The sequence below is a fragment of the Phoxinus phoxinus genome, assembly GCF_949152265.1.
Source record: "Phoxinus phoxinus genome assembly, chromosome: 23".
Lineage (NCBI taxonomy): Eukaryota > Metazoa > Chordata > Actinopteri > Cypriniformes > Leuciscidae > Phoxinus > Phoxinus phoxinus.
Genome location: NC_136898.1, coordinates 9,911,739 through 9,929,715, shown reverse-complemented (window position 1 = coordinate 9,929,715; position 17,977 = coordinate 9,911,739). Strand labels below are relative to the sequence as shown.

General features: G+C 37.5%; 1 protein-coding gene across 1 annotated transcript in view; it reads left to right on the top strand.

The window, feature by feature from the left end:
- Nucleotides 1-17,977, top strand: part of ppm1e (protein phosphatase, Mg2+/Mn2+ dependent, 1E) — a 48,001-nt gene that overhangs the window by 20,275 nt on the left and 9,749 nt on the right. Inside the window, exons 2-3 of the mRNA XM_079599636.1 lie at nucleotides 13,674-13,795; nucleotides 17,535-17,734. Of these exons, the coding sequence (XP_079455762.1) occupies nucleotides 13,674-13,795; nucleotides 17,535-17,734 (322 nt within the window). The remainder of the gene's footprint in view (nucleotides 1-13,673; nucleotides 13,796-17,534; nucleotides 17,735-17,977) is intronic.

The window sequence follows — 17,977 nt, the reverse complement described above, 5'->3', positions numbered from 1 at the left end:
GAAATAAAATATGCTTTAGGTTCTCTCTCTATCTCTCTCTCCTTCTACATATATAAAAATATATTTATTTAAATGTATAATGTGTGTGCAGTATAATACACATTATAAAATGAAATAAATTGTATTTATTGTATTTTTATTTAGCAAATACAATAAATATAATTTTTAATTTTTGCAAATGCAAATGTATTTTTACAGGTTCAGCTGAGTGAACTGTTTTAACCACCTCTGCATTCCAGAGATCTGAACACACCCAAACAATGACATTATCTGGAACAAGAGCGGTCTTGTAGACAGTGTTTGTGTAGATCTTTGTGTAATACTTTCTAGGTTAATACCCTCAAAGGTTGTTTTACCTGATCAGCCCAGAATGTCAACAGTGGCTCAAAAAATAGTGTTATTTTGGGGGTGGAAAATCTGTTTGTCCAACCAATGGCAGACAGGGTAAGTGTTCGAGGCTAGTGGAGCAGAACTTTAAGTACATTAGTACTAACAGGGCATGATGATTATTTTGCCCCGATCATGGGCTTTCATTTGTGGACTGGAGACTCTAATTTGATCGCCTTATAGATCAGTGACGATGAACCCAGGGCATTGCTGAGCATCTCGCTTCCAAAGTCATGGCCTTGTGTGCGCTTGTGATGTCTCTTTGCGTAACTCTTAATCAGCAGAGACGTGTTGGGTAATAATCTCCATGCCGCTGATTAAATCCTTCTCGGGGACGTCCGAAATTAACAATCGCGCCGGAAGCGCCGGCTGCTTCCCGAGACATCCCGGACTCTCTTTGTCTGTCTATAGCCAAATAGAGCTGGAAAATAGTGCAAATGGTAATCTCTGGATTATGGTGTTAATCCCGAGCTGGAAGACAATAGGGCGAGAGGTTCTGTTTGTGTACTGAATTGAGGCTGTCTGGTTCTACAGCATCTTTTTTTTCAGTGTAAGGGAGCAATGTCAAATCATGCGATAGCAAGCATTAGATTCCCCGATTTTTTTATGTCTAAGATAGCACATCATTCTTTTGGGAATTCAAACCAAAGATATCATGCCTTTCTAGTAAGATTTATTCATGAAGCTGCCCTGGTATCTGGATTTAAGGTTAATTAACTGGGAGATTAATAACAAAGATGTTTGTGTTCTTTCAAGTGTCAAAGAAAATTCTCATGGTTTACCTCAAGAACTGAGCATCGCCATCGCCATGGAGACAACCTTGGCCCAAGCAGCATGATTGGCTTGGGCGGAATAAGAAGTAACCAAGTGTGTTCCATTGCACAGACGCCGCTCTCAGTGCCGTATAAGTGCTCTTAAAGGTGTAGAGTCTCTCCGAGTGCCCTGGTTTCTCTTGAAAAATTGCTCTTGTCAACCTCTCAAGTTATTCTGACCAAATATTACTTACAGGAGAAGGACGAAGAAGCTCATCAGGGGGTCTCTCAATAGTAAGAACAGTTAATCCAGGCTTTTGCTTTTGTCCGACTATTTATGCCTCAATGCTTATATACATTGTTCATGTTTTTTTTGACTGGCAGCCATTTTATGTGAGTTGTAATCCCTTTTAAGATCAAACTATTGTAAATATGGCATAAAACAATAAATTACGCCATTGTAGTTGACGTATAGCTTCAATTATACAATATAAGTTTTAGTCGACATCTTTAACTCTCTCTAATTAAAACAAAAGTAGCCTAAAATAGTTTATGAAGGCTGCTAAGGGTGGGTGGAATTATTTTTCGATGAATATGGAATCTGTGGAATATAAATGTGGAAGTTATTAGAGGGGAGAGAAAAAAGTTTTGGTCAGATGGTAGGACTGTGCGTCGGTGTCACTACAGCCTAAATTACCGTCCTCTTTGGCTCAACTAGGTCATCTGCTCTCAAATAGACTTGCACACATCATTTCGTATAGCCCAAATCGCTCACCTTATTTATCCTTCAGATTTTCAAGCATCTACATGCTGCCAGCCTGAGACCTAATTTGTCTGCTATGTACCGAAACTTGAACCTTGAATTATGATTAACATCAACATGAATTTTGAATGGAGAGAGAGACAAATTTGTTTTAGTTTCTCCATTTCTGTCACCTGGTGGAGTTAAGGTTCCTTTCCAGTGTCACCTCTGGCTTGCTCAGTTGGGGACACTTAATATTCGGCTATTTGACTTGACTGACACAATCGGATGAGAACTGAACTGAGCTGGATGATGACATCACTGTTTTATAGCTGAATTGAACTCATTTCATATTGATGATCTTTACAAAGTTATTGAACGAAACTGAAATATATGTTTTATGTATAAATAAATATTTTAATAAATTACGTTATTTATTATATTTGTAATTTTTATCATTATAATGATAAAAATTTAATTTAAATATAAATGTGTGTGTATATATATATATATATATATATATATATATATACATATATATATATATATATATATATATATACACACACACATTTTATATTAAATTACTTTTTTATAATTACGTTTAAAAAAATGTATTATTATAACTATTTAGATATGTTTTCATATTTTTCTATTTATATATTACATTTTAAATATGTATTATTTTTTGTATGAAATGTTGAACATGTTTTCCATACACTATAATCTGTAATTAATGAAATACAAGGAATTTGACATTTAAAATTGAGAAAAAAATCATAAATTGCGATTTAAAATACTGAATGGTCATCTATTATTTACAAATCAGCCGAATATCACTTCTGGGAAAGGTGTATTACCAAGTGAAAGTTCAAACCCTGCTTTCCATAATCCAAAAAGAGATTTGTTTGGCAAATGCATTGTGGGGAAAAACAAATATTCCAGAGTATGACTCAAAAAGTGTCCGGTAATATCCCACGTCACGTTAAACAGAACTATGTGATTGAGAGCTGCGTGTTAAACAGTGGCTCTATTACATGATGACACTTTGTCAATTATGTGTTTATTCAGGCCCCATTAACATCATGGGCCGATACGCACATTCAAAGATCTTCAATGACCACGTTATGCCCTCTGCCTAGTAGCACCTAGCAACAGATTGGACACGGTATATGGTGTTATAACTCGAATTGGCTAACCAGTTTATGTTTTGTATTGGCTTGTTTTTGGTTTTTAGGGTGTGATGATATTGACCACAGTATCATTTCAACTGCATTATGGCAAACAACATGATGATTGTGGACATGCATTCAGTACTGAGCAATGACCTTAACAGACATGTAATAAAACTACTGGAGAGGATGGAATTAGGCTAGGATGCATATTTCACAGTTATGTGTTGTTTATGTTTATGGTTTTATGATTAGGATGCCATTAAGATTATGCAACTTTATTTAGGCTGCTTTTAGAATTCCTAGAAGATCCCCATTAGGAAATGTAATCCATGCTATTTTTTTTTTTTATCGAACATTATCAATCAGTGCTGTGTAAAAATGATCTGTGAGGTAATTTCATATTTTCTGTTTCAGTCAGCTGGTTTCTTTAACTCTAATCTCCTTTACATTTCTACATTTCTGTTGCCCCATTTGCTTAATTCATCAGCCTGTTGATTTTTTCCAGGCACAATTTTAGATTTCCCCGGGGGTGTTCAATCAATCCCCTCGCTAGGTGTCAAGGTGTGGGAGGAGTGTGTCATATTATGTCAGAGCCTGGAGCCTCTGCTGGCAACCGTCCAGCCCGGGTTTCAGGCCACTGTGTTCTTGGCCCTTTGGAGAATCGGACATAGAGCCGCCTTGCCAGGGAGAGATGATGCCCAGATGGCATGGCGACCACGTCTGTGAAGAGTTTGGAAGGCTGATGGCCTAGATTCCAACACAAGTACACTCAAATCTGTTCAGTCCTGTGGTCCAATTAACACTGGAGATCAAGAACACTAGGGCAACGTCTTCAAGCAAACCCCATATATCATTTTTCAAATTATACATTTTTATTAATATACTTTTATCTACAATAATTTCTCTATAGACAATAATTGTCAAATTATAAGAGTCTTATAGTGTTATATAAGAGGTTTTTTTTTTTTTGCATCGTTTTGTAAAAAAATGGCATGAATCTGCCATGATCACACAAAATCATCAAATGATACAGTTTGTTGAGAAGTGTGCTTTTACTATTTTTTTTTAAAGTTTTTTTTTTTAATATATATATATATATATATATATATATATATATATATATATATACTTTACTGGACGATTAGAAACTGGGCCAGTAAAACTGGGCCAGTAAGCCATAGGTATACGTAGATGCCACATTCACCCACTAATTTAAATTCCCCAAAAAGAAATGGGGGAAATCATTTTTCCTTACATTTTTCCATTTGAACTTACTTTGCGACCGTTAAAAAAGTAGGTTCTATGTAGTATGAATGTAATCCGGACATACTGCATCCGCCATGTTGTTACTTTCACGTGACCTGTAAGTGTCAGTTGCGTCGCTTCACCTTCATTAATAAATCCTCTCCCGTGGCCTCATGGGATAGTAAAGTGTCCATCGAATGTGCACTTCAGAATCTCTGTGGAAGTAGTAGGTAATCCGTGGACTTTTCGCTCACTGTTTTCGCATACTAGAAGATTTTGATTACAGTATATCTATGCAGTAAGCAACCAATTTGCAACGAAACCATGCATCCTAGCCACCACATAGCAACATTCTAAAACCGATTCAGAACATTCATAGCAACATTCTAGCATCATGCTGGTGGTTTCTTAAAAGAACAATGATATCCTGAAGACCTTAGGGTTCGTTCAGAGTTCACACCAAGGAAAATAACTATTACATTTTATAATCGTTCTAATTTGATGAGAATTGGGAACACCACAACTGTAACTCTTATCACACAGAGCAACGACATTATTGGAATCACTTTCAGAATGATTAAAGTGGCAGAAGACAACTGCAGTGCGCTTATAATAAACTGAATATTATTGTGCGTCAGTGTAGGCACTAACACTGTTTTCTCTCTAGTTATATTGACAGTTATCGTTCTTGGTATGAACAGGCAGTGAAAAGATCTAGCTTTCCTTTAGTCATTTATTTTGCTTTACATAATAGCACGGACATAATTATATCCATTTTAATGTATTTTTGTACACCACCCTGAACAAAGCCTCCAGAAATGATGATAGACGAAACAGTCCGTGACATTTAGAACGAAATGCTGCTTGTCTGTGCCTTGAAATTGCCGTATAAAGATTAAATAATGTGGATGCTCTCTGAGGCCCAGTCGTTCTGTTGTATCTGTTACCTGAGATAACACGACTTCCTGTGACATCAGAAAGCAGCCTTTTCTGATAAAGCCCTAATTCTCTCTTTATCTTCAGGTCTCGTATTCTGTCTCTCTTTCTATTTAGCTCTAACTCAGTTTGTCGGTAAAGGTATGCAAAGCTTTTCAACCTGTGCGACGTCAGCAGGCAGGTCAAAGGAAGAGAGTATGAAAAGTGTGGGTTAGCGCATTGTGTGGGTGTGATGACGCCATCTCTCTCTTTTCTCTCCCTCCCTTTCCGAAAGCGTGACTCTGAGGCGCTATACTGAGCAGAAGAGGAATGATGGGAAAAGTGGGGTTTTCATGAAGGTCCTTGACCCAGAACAAGCACTAGTCTTTATTTAGGCATGCTGTTATTGTATGTATGTGTGTGTGTGTGTGTGTGTCTGTGTGTGGGAGGATAGTGGGTGTAATAGAGAGATTGAGAGAGTGATGGACAGGAAGAGGATTTAGTTTGGTGTTAATCCTGAATGTTTCTATTAATAACCCTTGAGTCATATATGTGCGCGCACACACACACACACACACCCACACTCCAACTTATCAACATGCACCCACAAATTTCATTTAATTTTCACCCACTAGCTCTTCTGATGAACTGGGGAAAGTCCACTTACATGCTGCATTACACAATTAAACGTGGTGTGTTGCGCACATTGTACTCATTAAAAGAAAAGTGAAAATTTTTGTCATAATTACTTTCCATCATCTCGTTCCAAATCTGACTTACTTTCTATATGGAACATAAAAGATTATTAAATATATGATAGCTTTGTGAGGAACGGACCAAAAATTTGAGCCATTATTTGCTGAAAATACCTTTAAGGCATACGAGTTGTGAACAACATGAGTAAGTAAATTGACAGAATTTGCTTCTTTTTTTTTGCAAACTATCCCATTAATCATAATTTTAGTCAAGTTTAACATAGTTTAATCTTGATGATAAATGATACTTCATTTTGGCAGCACATCACAAACATGGATCACAACAGAACAGCCACTTATAGCTAAACTAAACTGACGTCTCAGAGGAGAAGCTGTGTGTGAAAAGGAAAATCCTCTCATACACACACACTATGATGTTGAGTGTTTGGGAGATCTTACACAGTCAAGGACGTTGAAAGTTAATGTAGGAGTAGAAACCCCCTTGAGAGAGTGTGTGTGTGTGTGTGTGTGTGTGTGTGTGTGTGTGTGTGTGTGTGTGTGTGTGTGTGTGTGTGTGTGTGTGTGTGTGTGTGTGCGTGACATGATTTTGCAGTAGGTGGGTTAGAACGTGAATGCCAAGCCACAATGAAACAAAGACAGGCTCTTCCAGATACCCATAACAATTTCCATATCTAGTTAAAATGTATTGGAAAATAAAATTATAGTCTATTATGAAACAGATTCGCTTAAACAGAATTGGTAAAATAATGACTGTTTTCACACTAGTTTCCCTTTGTTTGCCATTGGTTGAACAGACAGATAGCCCCGCCCCAAATGCGCTGCATTGGTTGAGCCAATGTTGTCGATTTTTGAAAATGATTTTTCGAAGTTGTAAATAAGACTTAATTTTACAAGAAAATACTCTTTCTCTCTTTCTACAAAATGTCTTATTTAATCAATTTCACTTGCACTTTGTAAATATTAATTGTAAATATTAAAAGATAATTGTTTCAAAGGAGATACACCAATATTTTTTAATGTACACGCTTAAAGGTCAAGTTATATTTACTAAAAATTATTGATATAATATTTTGTATTATAAGGCACTTGAGAGCTTTCAAGAAAGCCCTTTAAAATATAACACAGCCTCCTGTACCTTGCTTAATTATTGTATTATGAGATGAAACTGATTTTGAATGTGTGTGTGGGTCTTTAATTACATCCCTAGTTATAATTACTGCATTTATACGCAATACAAATCCATCATCAGCGTGTATTCGTGTGCGTGTGCGCAAAGCGTCATTTCTCTCCTGACATGAAGTGTGACTATATAGTGTTAGCCACACTGATCCCTCATTCCTCTGAATGACGTCAAAGCAAGGCTCCCCGACACACATTTCTGTTTCTCTCACTCTCCTTCTCTTTTTTTAACCTCCTGCGGTATAGTTGCATTTATCTTCTGTAACCAGGCTAATCTGACCAAAATGAGAGTAGAGACAATTCTATTTATGCTTAATTTCCATTCACAGTCTCTCTGGCAACACATAACCATGCTGTGAGATCTTAGTCTACTACAGAGACGGCACTTTGTGCGATGCTTTGAAGTCTGGGGATAAAGAAAGCAGCGTGTATTTTTTATTTTTTTGCAACTTGTTTCAGAGGAAAAAAAGACTCTTCTCTAATCCTCATTCCTTAGCATGCCTCAGACTCCTCTGTGCTGCTTAAGAAACGGGCGTCTCCCATTGGCTCACCTTAGCTGTGCCCGAGAGGCTCAGCCAATCAGAGCTCCCCACCTCAGCACCCCCTCCCCCTCAGGTAGTGACGGCTTGCGTGCGTGTGAGAGGAGAGAAAGAGCAAGAGCATTTCTATGAATGGAAATGCGGAGGAGGATCCCAGAATGTGATGGCAATTGGCATGTCATATCTCTCTCTTTCTGTCTTCGTCCCCTCCTCAGGCCATCAGTTCCTCCCACATCTCTCTGTCACTTTTCTTTCCCATCTTTTCATATTTCTGTCATGGCCGACACTAATGCACACCGTTGTGATACGCATGATTTCAAAGACTTCCAGTGTCTTTTAAGATCGGATTCATACACAAGTTAGTTAGGTATCATGGATAGGTGGATATATAGATGCATAGATAAATGGATAAACCGATGAACAGATAGGTATCCAAAAAACAAATAGACAGAGAGAGAAAGAGCGAGAGTAATACACAGATAGATTGATTAACATATAGATGAACAGATAAATGGATATAAATGGATAAACATAAATATAGAAAGGTGGATAGATCAATGAACAGATAGATAGATGGATGGATGGATGGATGGATGGATGGATGGATAATACATGGATAGATAGATCCAAAAAAGATGAACAGTGTAATTAGGATAATTATGAGGGTAAATTGATTCTGATTAAAATGAACTCTTTCATCATCACGTCTTCATACTGAGAGAGCCGACTATATCATGCTGTCTGGAAGAATCTGTTAGCTGTTCTCCTTCTCATCTCTCTGCTGGATCCTTTCATTTGGAGCAGACCGTCATTGAGTCGTCCTTGAGAACGCTCCACTTTCCGCCCTCCTGTCTGCGGGGCTGGTATTCCAGCCTCTTGTGCTGACTGTGTGTGTGTGTGTGTGTGAAGCAGTTAGAGATTGCTCTGATTTCTAATATCTAACGTGTGTTCTGACCTGAGGGCAGATGGTGGCTTTTTTCCTCACTACAACATCACTCACCACAGCACCCCGTCGTCATGGCGCAGCCCACGTTGTGCTGTCAGGGTTGTCATGGTTACGCAGGCGCATCAGCTGCCATTGCTGTACAGCCTCATGTTTCTATGGCCTCCAGAGTGGAGGCATTTTAATGCATTATTAAGATATTCATAATGCCTCATTTTTGGTTATATTTTCTTAATACTTACTCGTGGTAGCACCTTGACAGAACTGTAACTGATATAAGACATTAGTTGTGGGTTGCTCATACTTTAGATTTAGATTTAGAATTAAATCCATTGTTGTAATTGTTTTAATTCATTATGGTCCATCGTTCATAAATTGAGCGCGTCATAATAAATGTTTTGCGGATTAGGTCGGACATCACATTATTGGATGGCTGTTATCCTCTCTCATCAGGCCACAGCTGAAGCTTTTAATTCAACAGAATGTTGGCAAACGTCACAGACAGAGAGTGGACGGGAATGGCACATTGACACTGTCCAAGACACACGTTTAGAAGATTTCTGTGGCATATTTATTCACTGAGATTAATGTGTTCCTCTAGTCAGATAATTGTTCCTTTCCACAGTTAGAAACTGCACTTATTTGTCCGTGTGTTTTTATATATTTATTATTGAATAGTCGGAAAAGCAATTATTAAATAGTCTTCTTTTTTTGGATTTGCTTTATAATATGTGACCCTGGATCACAAAACCAGTCGCACGGGTATATTTTGTGGCAATAGCCAACGATACATTGTATGGGTCAAAATTATCGATTTTTCTTTTATGCCAAAAATCATTAGGATATTAAGTAAAGATCATGTTCCATGGAAATATTTAGTACATTTCCTACTGTAAATATATAAAACATTTATTTTTGTGAATGAATGCTGCACAATCGCGAACATAAATGGACAACTTTAAAGGCGATTTTCTCAATGTTTAATTTTTTTTCCACCCTAAGATTACAGATTTCCAAAAAGTTGTATCTCAGCCAAATATTGTCATATCCTAATAAACCATACATCAATGGAAAGATTATTTGTTTAGCTTTCAGTTGATGCATAAAGCTCAATTTAAAAAAAAATTGACCTATGTGTCTGGTTTTGTCATCCAGGGTTACATATAGTGTGTACTTTATATATGCAGTACCTTTCAAAAGTGTGGGGTCAGTTCGATTCTTTTAATACTTTTATTCAGCAAGGAAGGATTATATTGATCAAGTTATAATGCTACTGTAATGTTAGAAAATATTTGTGTTTCAAATAAATGTTGTTCTTCTTTTGCACAAAATTTCCACAAAAAAAATTAAGCATAAATGTTTTCAGCATTGGTAATAATAATAAATGTTCCTTGAGGCCTAAACTAACATGTTAGAAGGATCATGTAACACTGAAGACTGGAGTAATAGCTGCTGAAAAAATAATATTTCCATTACAGGAATAAATTACATTGTAAAATATATTAAAATAGAAAACAGTTATTTTAAATTGTAATACTATTTCACAATATTTCTGTAATGTGTGGGTGTAATAAAGCACACGAAGGAGAAGCGGAAAAACAAAAACAGTCTTTAATAAATCCAAAACAGAACACAGGCCTTGCCCACAATAATATGTTTTTGTTTTAAAACGCATTTTTTTCTCTCCATTTTGGCCTTCCGTCCACATTGAGATGCTGTTTTTGTCCTGCAAAGCTTTTTGAAAATGCTTTCCCAAGGGAATGTCTATATTAATCCGGATACTTTAGAAAACAGCGTTTTGAAAACGCTCTCTGTCCACACTAGCGCTTTCAACCGTTCTCCAAAAGTTTCTCATCCACACTTCAAGTCAAGTCAAGTCAAGTCATCTTTATTTATATAGCGCTTTTTACAATACAGATTGTATCAAAGCAGCTTCACAGTGATAACATGAAAATAATACAAAAAAAACAATTTCATCATCATCCACCTTTAAGGCAGATCTATAATATTGTTGAATATTAAATGTCCCCAACTAAGCAAGCCAGAAGGTAAGGCAACAGCGGCAAGGAACCAAAACTCCATCAGGTGACAGAATGGAGAAAAAAACCTTGGGAGAACCCAGGCTCAGTCGGGGGCCAGTTCTCCTCTGGCCAATGAGTGAACAGTGTATGAAGTTCAGAATGAATCAGAGTATTTGTCCAGTTCCGGTTGGTTGAAGTCGGAGTGGAGAGGAGGAGAGACTGGTTGACACTTCAGGTCAGCGGCGTCGTCGTCGTGTCCTGGCGCTGGTCCTTCATCAGATCTGGATACGGCCTGGTTCCGGTGGACAGCAGTAAACCTCGGGATAGACAGAGAGACTAATATTAGCGTAGACGCCATCCTTATTATGATGTACCAAGTACATCAGGATTTACGGGAAGTGTTCCCGGTCCCGGCTGTTCTAAACTATGCAGCCTAATTATATAAGTCTATAATGTGTTATGTGTATGCTAGGCCGAAGAGATGTGTTTTTAGTCTAGATTTGAACTGACAGAGTGTGTCTGCTTCCCGGACAATGGTAGGAAGACTGTTCCAAAGTTTTGGTGCTAAGTAGGAAAAGGATCTACCGCCAGCAGTCGATTTTGATATTCTAGGTATTATTAACTGGCCGGAATTTTGAGATCGCAGTAGACGTGAAGGACTATAATAAGTTAAGAGCTCGCTCAAGTACTGCGGAGCTAAACCATTTAGTGCTTTGTAAGTGATCAGCAATATTTTAAAATTTATACGATGTTTAATAGGCAGCCAATGCAGTGTTGACAGAACGGGGCTAATATGGTCATACTTCCTGGTTCTAGTAAGAACTCGAGCTGCTGCGTTTTGAACTAGCTGTAGTTTGTTTATTAAGCGTGCAGGGCAGCCACCCAGTAGAGCATTACAATAATCTAGCCTTGAGGTCATAAACGCATGAACTAATTGTTCTGCATTATTCATTGAGAGCATATGACGTAATTTAGATATATTTTTAAGATGGAAGAAAGCGGTTTTACAGATACTAGACACATGACTTTCAAATGAAAGATTGGTATCAAAGAGCACACCCAGGTTCCTAACCGACGACGAAGACTTAACAGAGCAGCCATCAAGTGTTAGACAGTACTCTAGGTTATTACGTGTGGAAGTTTTTTGTCCAATAATTAGAATCTCTGTTTTTTCTGAATTTAGTAGTAGGAAATTACTAGTCATCCAATTTTTTATATCAGCTATGCATTCCGTTAATTTTGTGAATTGGTAGGTTTCGTTAGGTTTTGAAGAAATATACAGCTGAGTATCGTCGGCATAACAGTGAAAGCTAATTCCATGTTTCCTAATGATATCTCCTAATGGTAGCATATACAGAGTGAACAGCAGCGGTCCTAGTACTGAGCCTTGTGGTACGCCATACTGAACTTGTGATTGATAAGACATCTCTTCATTTACTGCTACAAACTGATAACGGTCAGATAAGTATGATTTAAACCATGCTAGTGCAATTCCACTAATGCCAACATAATGTTCGAGTCTATTTAAAAGGATGTTGTGGTCAATGGTGTCAAATGCAGCACTAAGATCCAGTAATACTAATAGAGAGATACAACCACGATCGGATGATAAGAGCAAATCATTTGTGACTCTAACGAGAGCTGTCTCGGTACTATGGTACGGTCTAAATCCGGACTGAAAATCCTCGCAGATATCATTTCTTTCAAGAAAGGAACACACTAAAGTAAAACGCAGTAAAGTAAAGCGCAAAAAAAGCGCAGTAAAGTAAAACACTAAATTTACTTTACTGCGCATGCGCAAAACCTCATAAAAGCTCACTGAGATAATACAGACAGAAAATGATCATGCTATTCTTCAGGCAGGATCATTTTATTTAGCAAAATCTCACCATTCACTGATGCGTCCTGAAAATCGTCAGTTTTCAGACAAAAACACTGAGAGAAAAAGATACGTTTTCAAACTAAAACATATTACTGTGGGGTTGTGTTAAGTTATTCCCCTGCGACTGACAAAGAACTGAACAAAAACACAGGGCCTAAATACATGTGGAGTGTAATTAAGGATAAACCGGAACAAGTGTGGGAACTAATTGACAACCAGGGGAACTAACTAGAGAACCAAGACAGGCAAAAGAGGAACAGAACACAGTGAAACGGAACCAAAATTTAAAATGCATGTTACAATTGCTGTTTTACTGTATTTTTGATCAAATAAATGCCGCTTGTTGAGCATTAGACTTATTTCAAAAAGCATAAAAAATCCTTACCAATGCTTAACTTTTGAAGTGTGTGTGTGTGTGTGTTCACAGTCAGAACCTAAAATGTGCATTTCAACTCTGAATTAGATTATAATCTTGTAATGTACCCCCCAAAAAATGTCAGCATTGGATTTCTTGTCCTTATCTTGAAAATCATTGTCAGTCATTTAATGGGGAGATCCCTGCTCTGTTTGGATGAGAATTCCACGATCATCTCTTATGAAATCCTCTTATGGGGATGACGGGGCTTGTCTTTAAGTGTCGGCTCTTGATTTCATAATGTGCGGTTGTATTTATTTTCAGTGATCCAGCAGGGTCTCGGCTCTCAGCGCTGCAGTGCTGAAGTGGATTTGGGTCAGGCTAGTTTTAGAGTGCCTCTCCTCACTCTCTCAATCCATCAGAGCGACAAGCCCTAAAAGGATATTCACATCAGTAGTTAAAAAGCCAGGCTTTAACACTTACAGTTCATCTTTTTACCCTTGTTCCCCACCATAAGCTTTTTTAGAGGAATAGTTGACCCATACTGGAGAAACTCTGTTTGCAAAGCGGTGCACAGTGATCATAAGAACCTATTCAGCTGGATTCTTTAGCCATTTTCTCTGTTTTGACCTGTGCATATTGCTTTCGCCTCCTACTCATCATCTCACGGTTAAAGAGCTCTCGCTCTGGTGCTGAGAAAAGAAAGAATGAAGGGGAAATTGAATCAAATCCTGACAGCGCTCCTTTGCATAATGTTGCCGTGATCTACTCAGCAGATGTTTTAAAGCGCTCTCTCTTTCTCTCCTCATCTCTCTTTCACAGTAACTGCCCTTTCTCCTTGGCTGCAGCTCTGGCCCGTGGCACAGCAGACAGCATTCTGCAAAGCGATCTCTCTGTGTACTATCTCATCAAGAGTGTGGAGGACGGAACAGACAGGCTGCCTCGTGAGTGACCCACAAAAACTGCATCACATAAACGTGGACCGAAAAGACTCCATTAATGAAAGGATCACTTGGACTGAGACTAGTCTAGCGTTGATTCGTTGTAGTTTTTTGACTCTCGTCGTGGCCCATCTGAAGCCACGCAGCATCAATAAAGCCAGAGAATCTGTATTGAAGTCTTGCTATCGAGTAGAGAAGAAATCACAGAATATTTGATCCGAATGTAGGCCATTCTGCACAATTTTAAGCCTCCTTTTCAAGTGCAAATTTAGGTCACTTACTAACTTAACGCTGGCCTGAATTGCTTTCTTATCTTACTAAATTCGAATTGAAATGGCAAAGGAATTTGAGGTGGAAAAGACTGCTAATGTGCCACAGTTTTAGCTGTCGTTGAAAGGAGAGCTCCGAAAATCGATTCATATTTGAATGTCAATCCCCTCTTTTTGTTATGAAGTGTCCCTTCACTTCACTCTCACCGTCAAGACTCTCTCTTTGGCAATAACTGTAAACTGAAAGTATGCCGAAACAGATAATGCCTGGCATGCAAATGTTGATGTGCATGAAGTTAGGGATGCACAATATTTCAGTACCATATTTGTTATCAGCCTATATTTAAGATTTTGTTACATTTATTTGAATCGGACGATATTGCATTTAATTTTACATGCCAAGTTGCTTTATTTTTACTTTTGGATCACCTTATATTTCTAAAAATTCGTAACAATTTTTTAAATGTACCGGTAATCTTTAGCATATATCAAAATATATATAAATTTTTCTTACTGTACATTATAATGTTGTGATGGCTATATTCACCTCTAGCATTTAAAACAATTGACTTTAGTTTTTATTGGTATATAATATAAATATACTATATATATACTATATATAATATAATATAAAAAGACAATATATGCTACTGTAGAATTTTACCAGCAACCATAACATGAAAATAATGATCATTATAATATATAGTGTATATAAATAAATAAATTAAATAGATTGTCTAAATAAAATAAAAATAACTATTTGTAATTGTATGTATTTTAACATTCTCCATATGTAGTTATTGATTTTTAATGTAATTCGACAAAATAGAATGTTATTTTATTTATGTATTTTAACATTTTCGTGCTGCCACAGTGAATTATGGGAAATTAGGTCTGGCTGCACAACCAAACAGATTACAATTCAGTTTTTTACTGCTAGTGACTCAGAAATGACAAATTTCATCTTTGATTATAACCGACAGCAATTTGTTTCTATCATAATTCTTTAATAGAAATGCACTCGGATCGAAAATTCAGAGTTTTCCCACTGCTAATTACATTGCGGTGGCGTTCATGTACACTGATCTCATAAATACAATCATTCCGACAAGTCACGAAGGCTGAAATAATTCTCTGTGGTATCACAACTATTGCCGTCATGAGTTAGCACAGACATTCACATAGCACACTAATCCCAGACACTTTCCTGATTGGACGGTAGATTTATAAGGCCAGATGGACCGCAATCTGCGTTGAGTTTAAGCACTGTTCAAAAATACGTCAGAGCTCGAGAACTCCACTTGAGCCGAGTCTGGGTTTCCTCAGCCGGGACAGTTAATCAAGGGTTTCACGGGAGGTATGGTCCTTTAAACAGGCCTACGTGACGTGACCCATTCCAGCAGCAGAGAGTACGTTCAGTGCGAGTTGTAGCAGTGGAAACGACTGACATCAGTTCACTGGGCGGCAGACAGACGTCTGCTCGGGGCAAAGGCAGTACATACTGTTCACCAGCGCTGCCCTGAGATGGCAGATTCAATTTAGACTGTGCCCACGGAGACAAGACGTAGAGCGAGAGAGAGAGAGAGAGAGAGAGAGAGAGAGAGAGAGAGAGAGAGAGAGAGAGCATCTAAAAGGATAAGGGAAGAGGAAAGAGCATGTAATGTCTACTTTACAACCATCAAACAATCTAATAGGCCTCTTCGTCCACACAATGATAAAATACATCTGTCAAAAGCAGCACTGTGGTGGACTGATGGACAAAAAGGGAACAGGAAATACTGCCATTGAAAAATATGCCACAAATTGAGTTATAAAAAACAGACACTCCATTAGGCAAATCTGGGACTTTGCCATAAGTTTTGCAATGCAAACTCTTCCAGCAAAATTTTATGAGATTGAGAAACGTATAATTTGATTGCCAGTGATATGATACTTTTAAAGGTTTTGCACACAATAAAAAGCCGTCTTAATTTACTCACTCTCATGTTTTTCCAAACCTGTATGAGTTTCTTTCTTCAAAACCATAAGAAATGTTTTAAAGAATGTCCATGCACTTATTTCATACAATGAATGCAAATAGTGACCAGAAGACTAAAAAGCCCAAAGCGCCATAAAAGTTGTTCTTGCTATTTTTCAAATCTTTGAAAGTCGTAAAACAGCTTAATGTAACACTGTTAAATGTAATCTTTAGCTTATCTTAAAATAAATATCCATTTTCATACGGTACATTGCAATTTTGTGATGCCTAAATACACTTGTCGCATATAAAACAGTTTTAAACAGCATATAAAATAATTTCAATTTGTATTGCTTTACTTTTTAATTTATTTAGACAAGATAGAATTGTTATATTGACCATAACATGAAAATTATTATCATTATAGTAAATAGTATATATGTTAAAATAAATAAATACTATAGTATTTTGTCTAAATAAATTGTCTAAACTCAATATAGTAAGATATTTTTCATTTATGCAAATAGTGACCAGAAGACTAACAGAAGACTAAAAAGTTATAAAAAGCACCATAAAAATAATTATAATTTATAACCATAATATCAATTATCAATTATATTCCAAATCTTTTGAAGTCATACAATACAATGCAACTTGGTGTAGCAAGCAGACTCAAATTTAAGCCTGTAACTTTTGAATCTTATTTACACTGCTGATCTTGTCCTTATCTTGAAAATCATTGTCAGATGGGGAGATCCCTGCTCTGTTTGGACTCTGATTTGGTGCTTTGTTATGAGAGACATAAGAACTAACAGCAGTTGGTCTGACTCACATCTGACCTGACGCGATGAGTCTCGACATTTTAAGACGTGGGTTTGTAAAAACATGAGGTTCATTTTTAGCCACTATCCCTATAGGCTATAGGCACTTTTCAATACTCAACCTATTTAAAACACCGAAACAAACCTGTTAGTTGTGCATCAAATGCTTCATATTACCGTCTGAAAAGCTTTGAGAACGGGAGAGCGTGTGTTTTAAACATATTGATATCGAACTTCACAGAACGAAGGAACGTCAGCTTTAGTCTATAGAGACCAGAGCTGGAACAATCCCATCATCATTAACCAGTCACCTCTCTCTCTCTCTCTCTCTCTCTCTCTCTCTCTCTCTCTCTCTCTCTCTCTCTCTCTCTCTCTCTCTCTCTCTCTCTCTCTCTCTCTCTCTCTCTCTCTCTTTCTCAGTTGGCAGATGGCCTCTTTTGCCCACTGTCCTCAATTCCGCTTCCACTGTGCATTTAATCAGCAGCTCATGCACTCTTCCTTTCCAATACGATATTACAGTCAAATCTGTTTGGCTTGTGAGCAAAAAACAGCACTGTCTGTTTGCGTATGGTGCATGTATGTGTTTTTTTTACAGTGTTGTGACATATGAAACAATGGTTGATTAGTCATCATGAGTCAAAGCAGAGTGTGTGTGTTAGCATGTGTAACATGTAACATGTTATTTGCCTTGGCAGAGATCGAATCGGTAAAGCTGGCACGGCTGATCTTTAATAAGCTGTGCGAGACGTGCTGTCATTGGCTAAAAGAGTTCCCGTATCGCCGCCGCCACATGCCGTACTACGAGACCTCCATCCACGCTATTAAAAACATGCGCCGAAAGATGGAAGACAAACATGTTGTCATTCCTGACTTCAACTCACTCTTCAATCTACAGGTATGACCTTGATCGTGAGTTTGAATGACCATTTCTTTTTAATAATATACACTACCGTTCGAAAGTTTGGTGTCAGTAAGTATCAAGTTTCAGGATTGCTAATATTAAACTAGCACAGCTGTTTTCAACATTGATAATTATAATTAATGTTTCTTGTGGAGCAAATCAGCATATTACAATGATTTGTGAAGGATCATGTGACACTGAAGACTGGAATAATGATGCTGAAAATGCAGCTTTGCC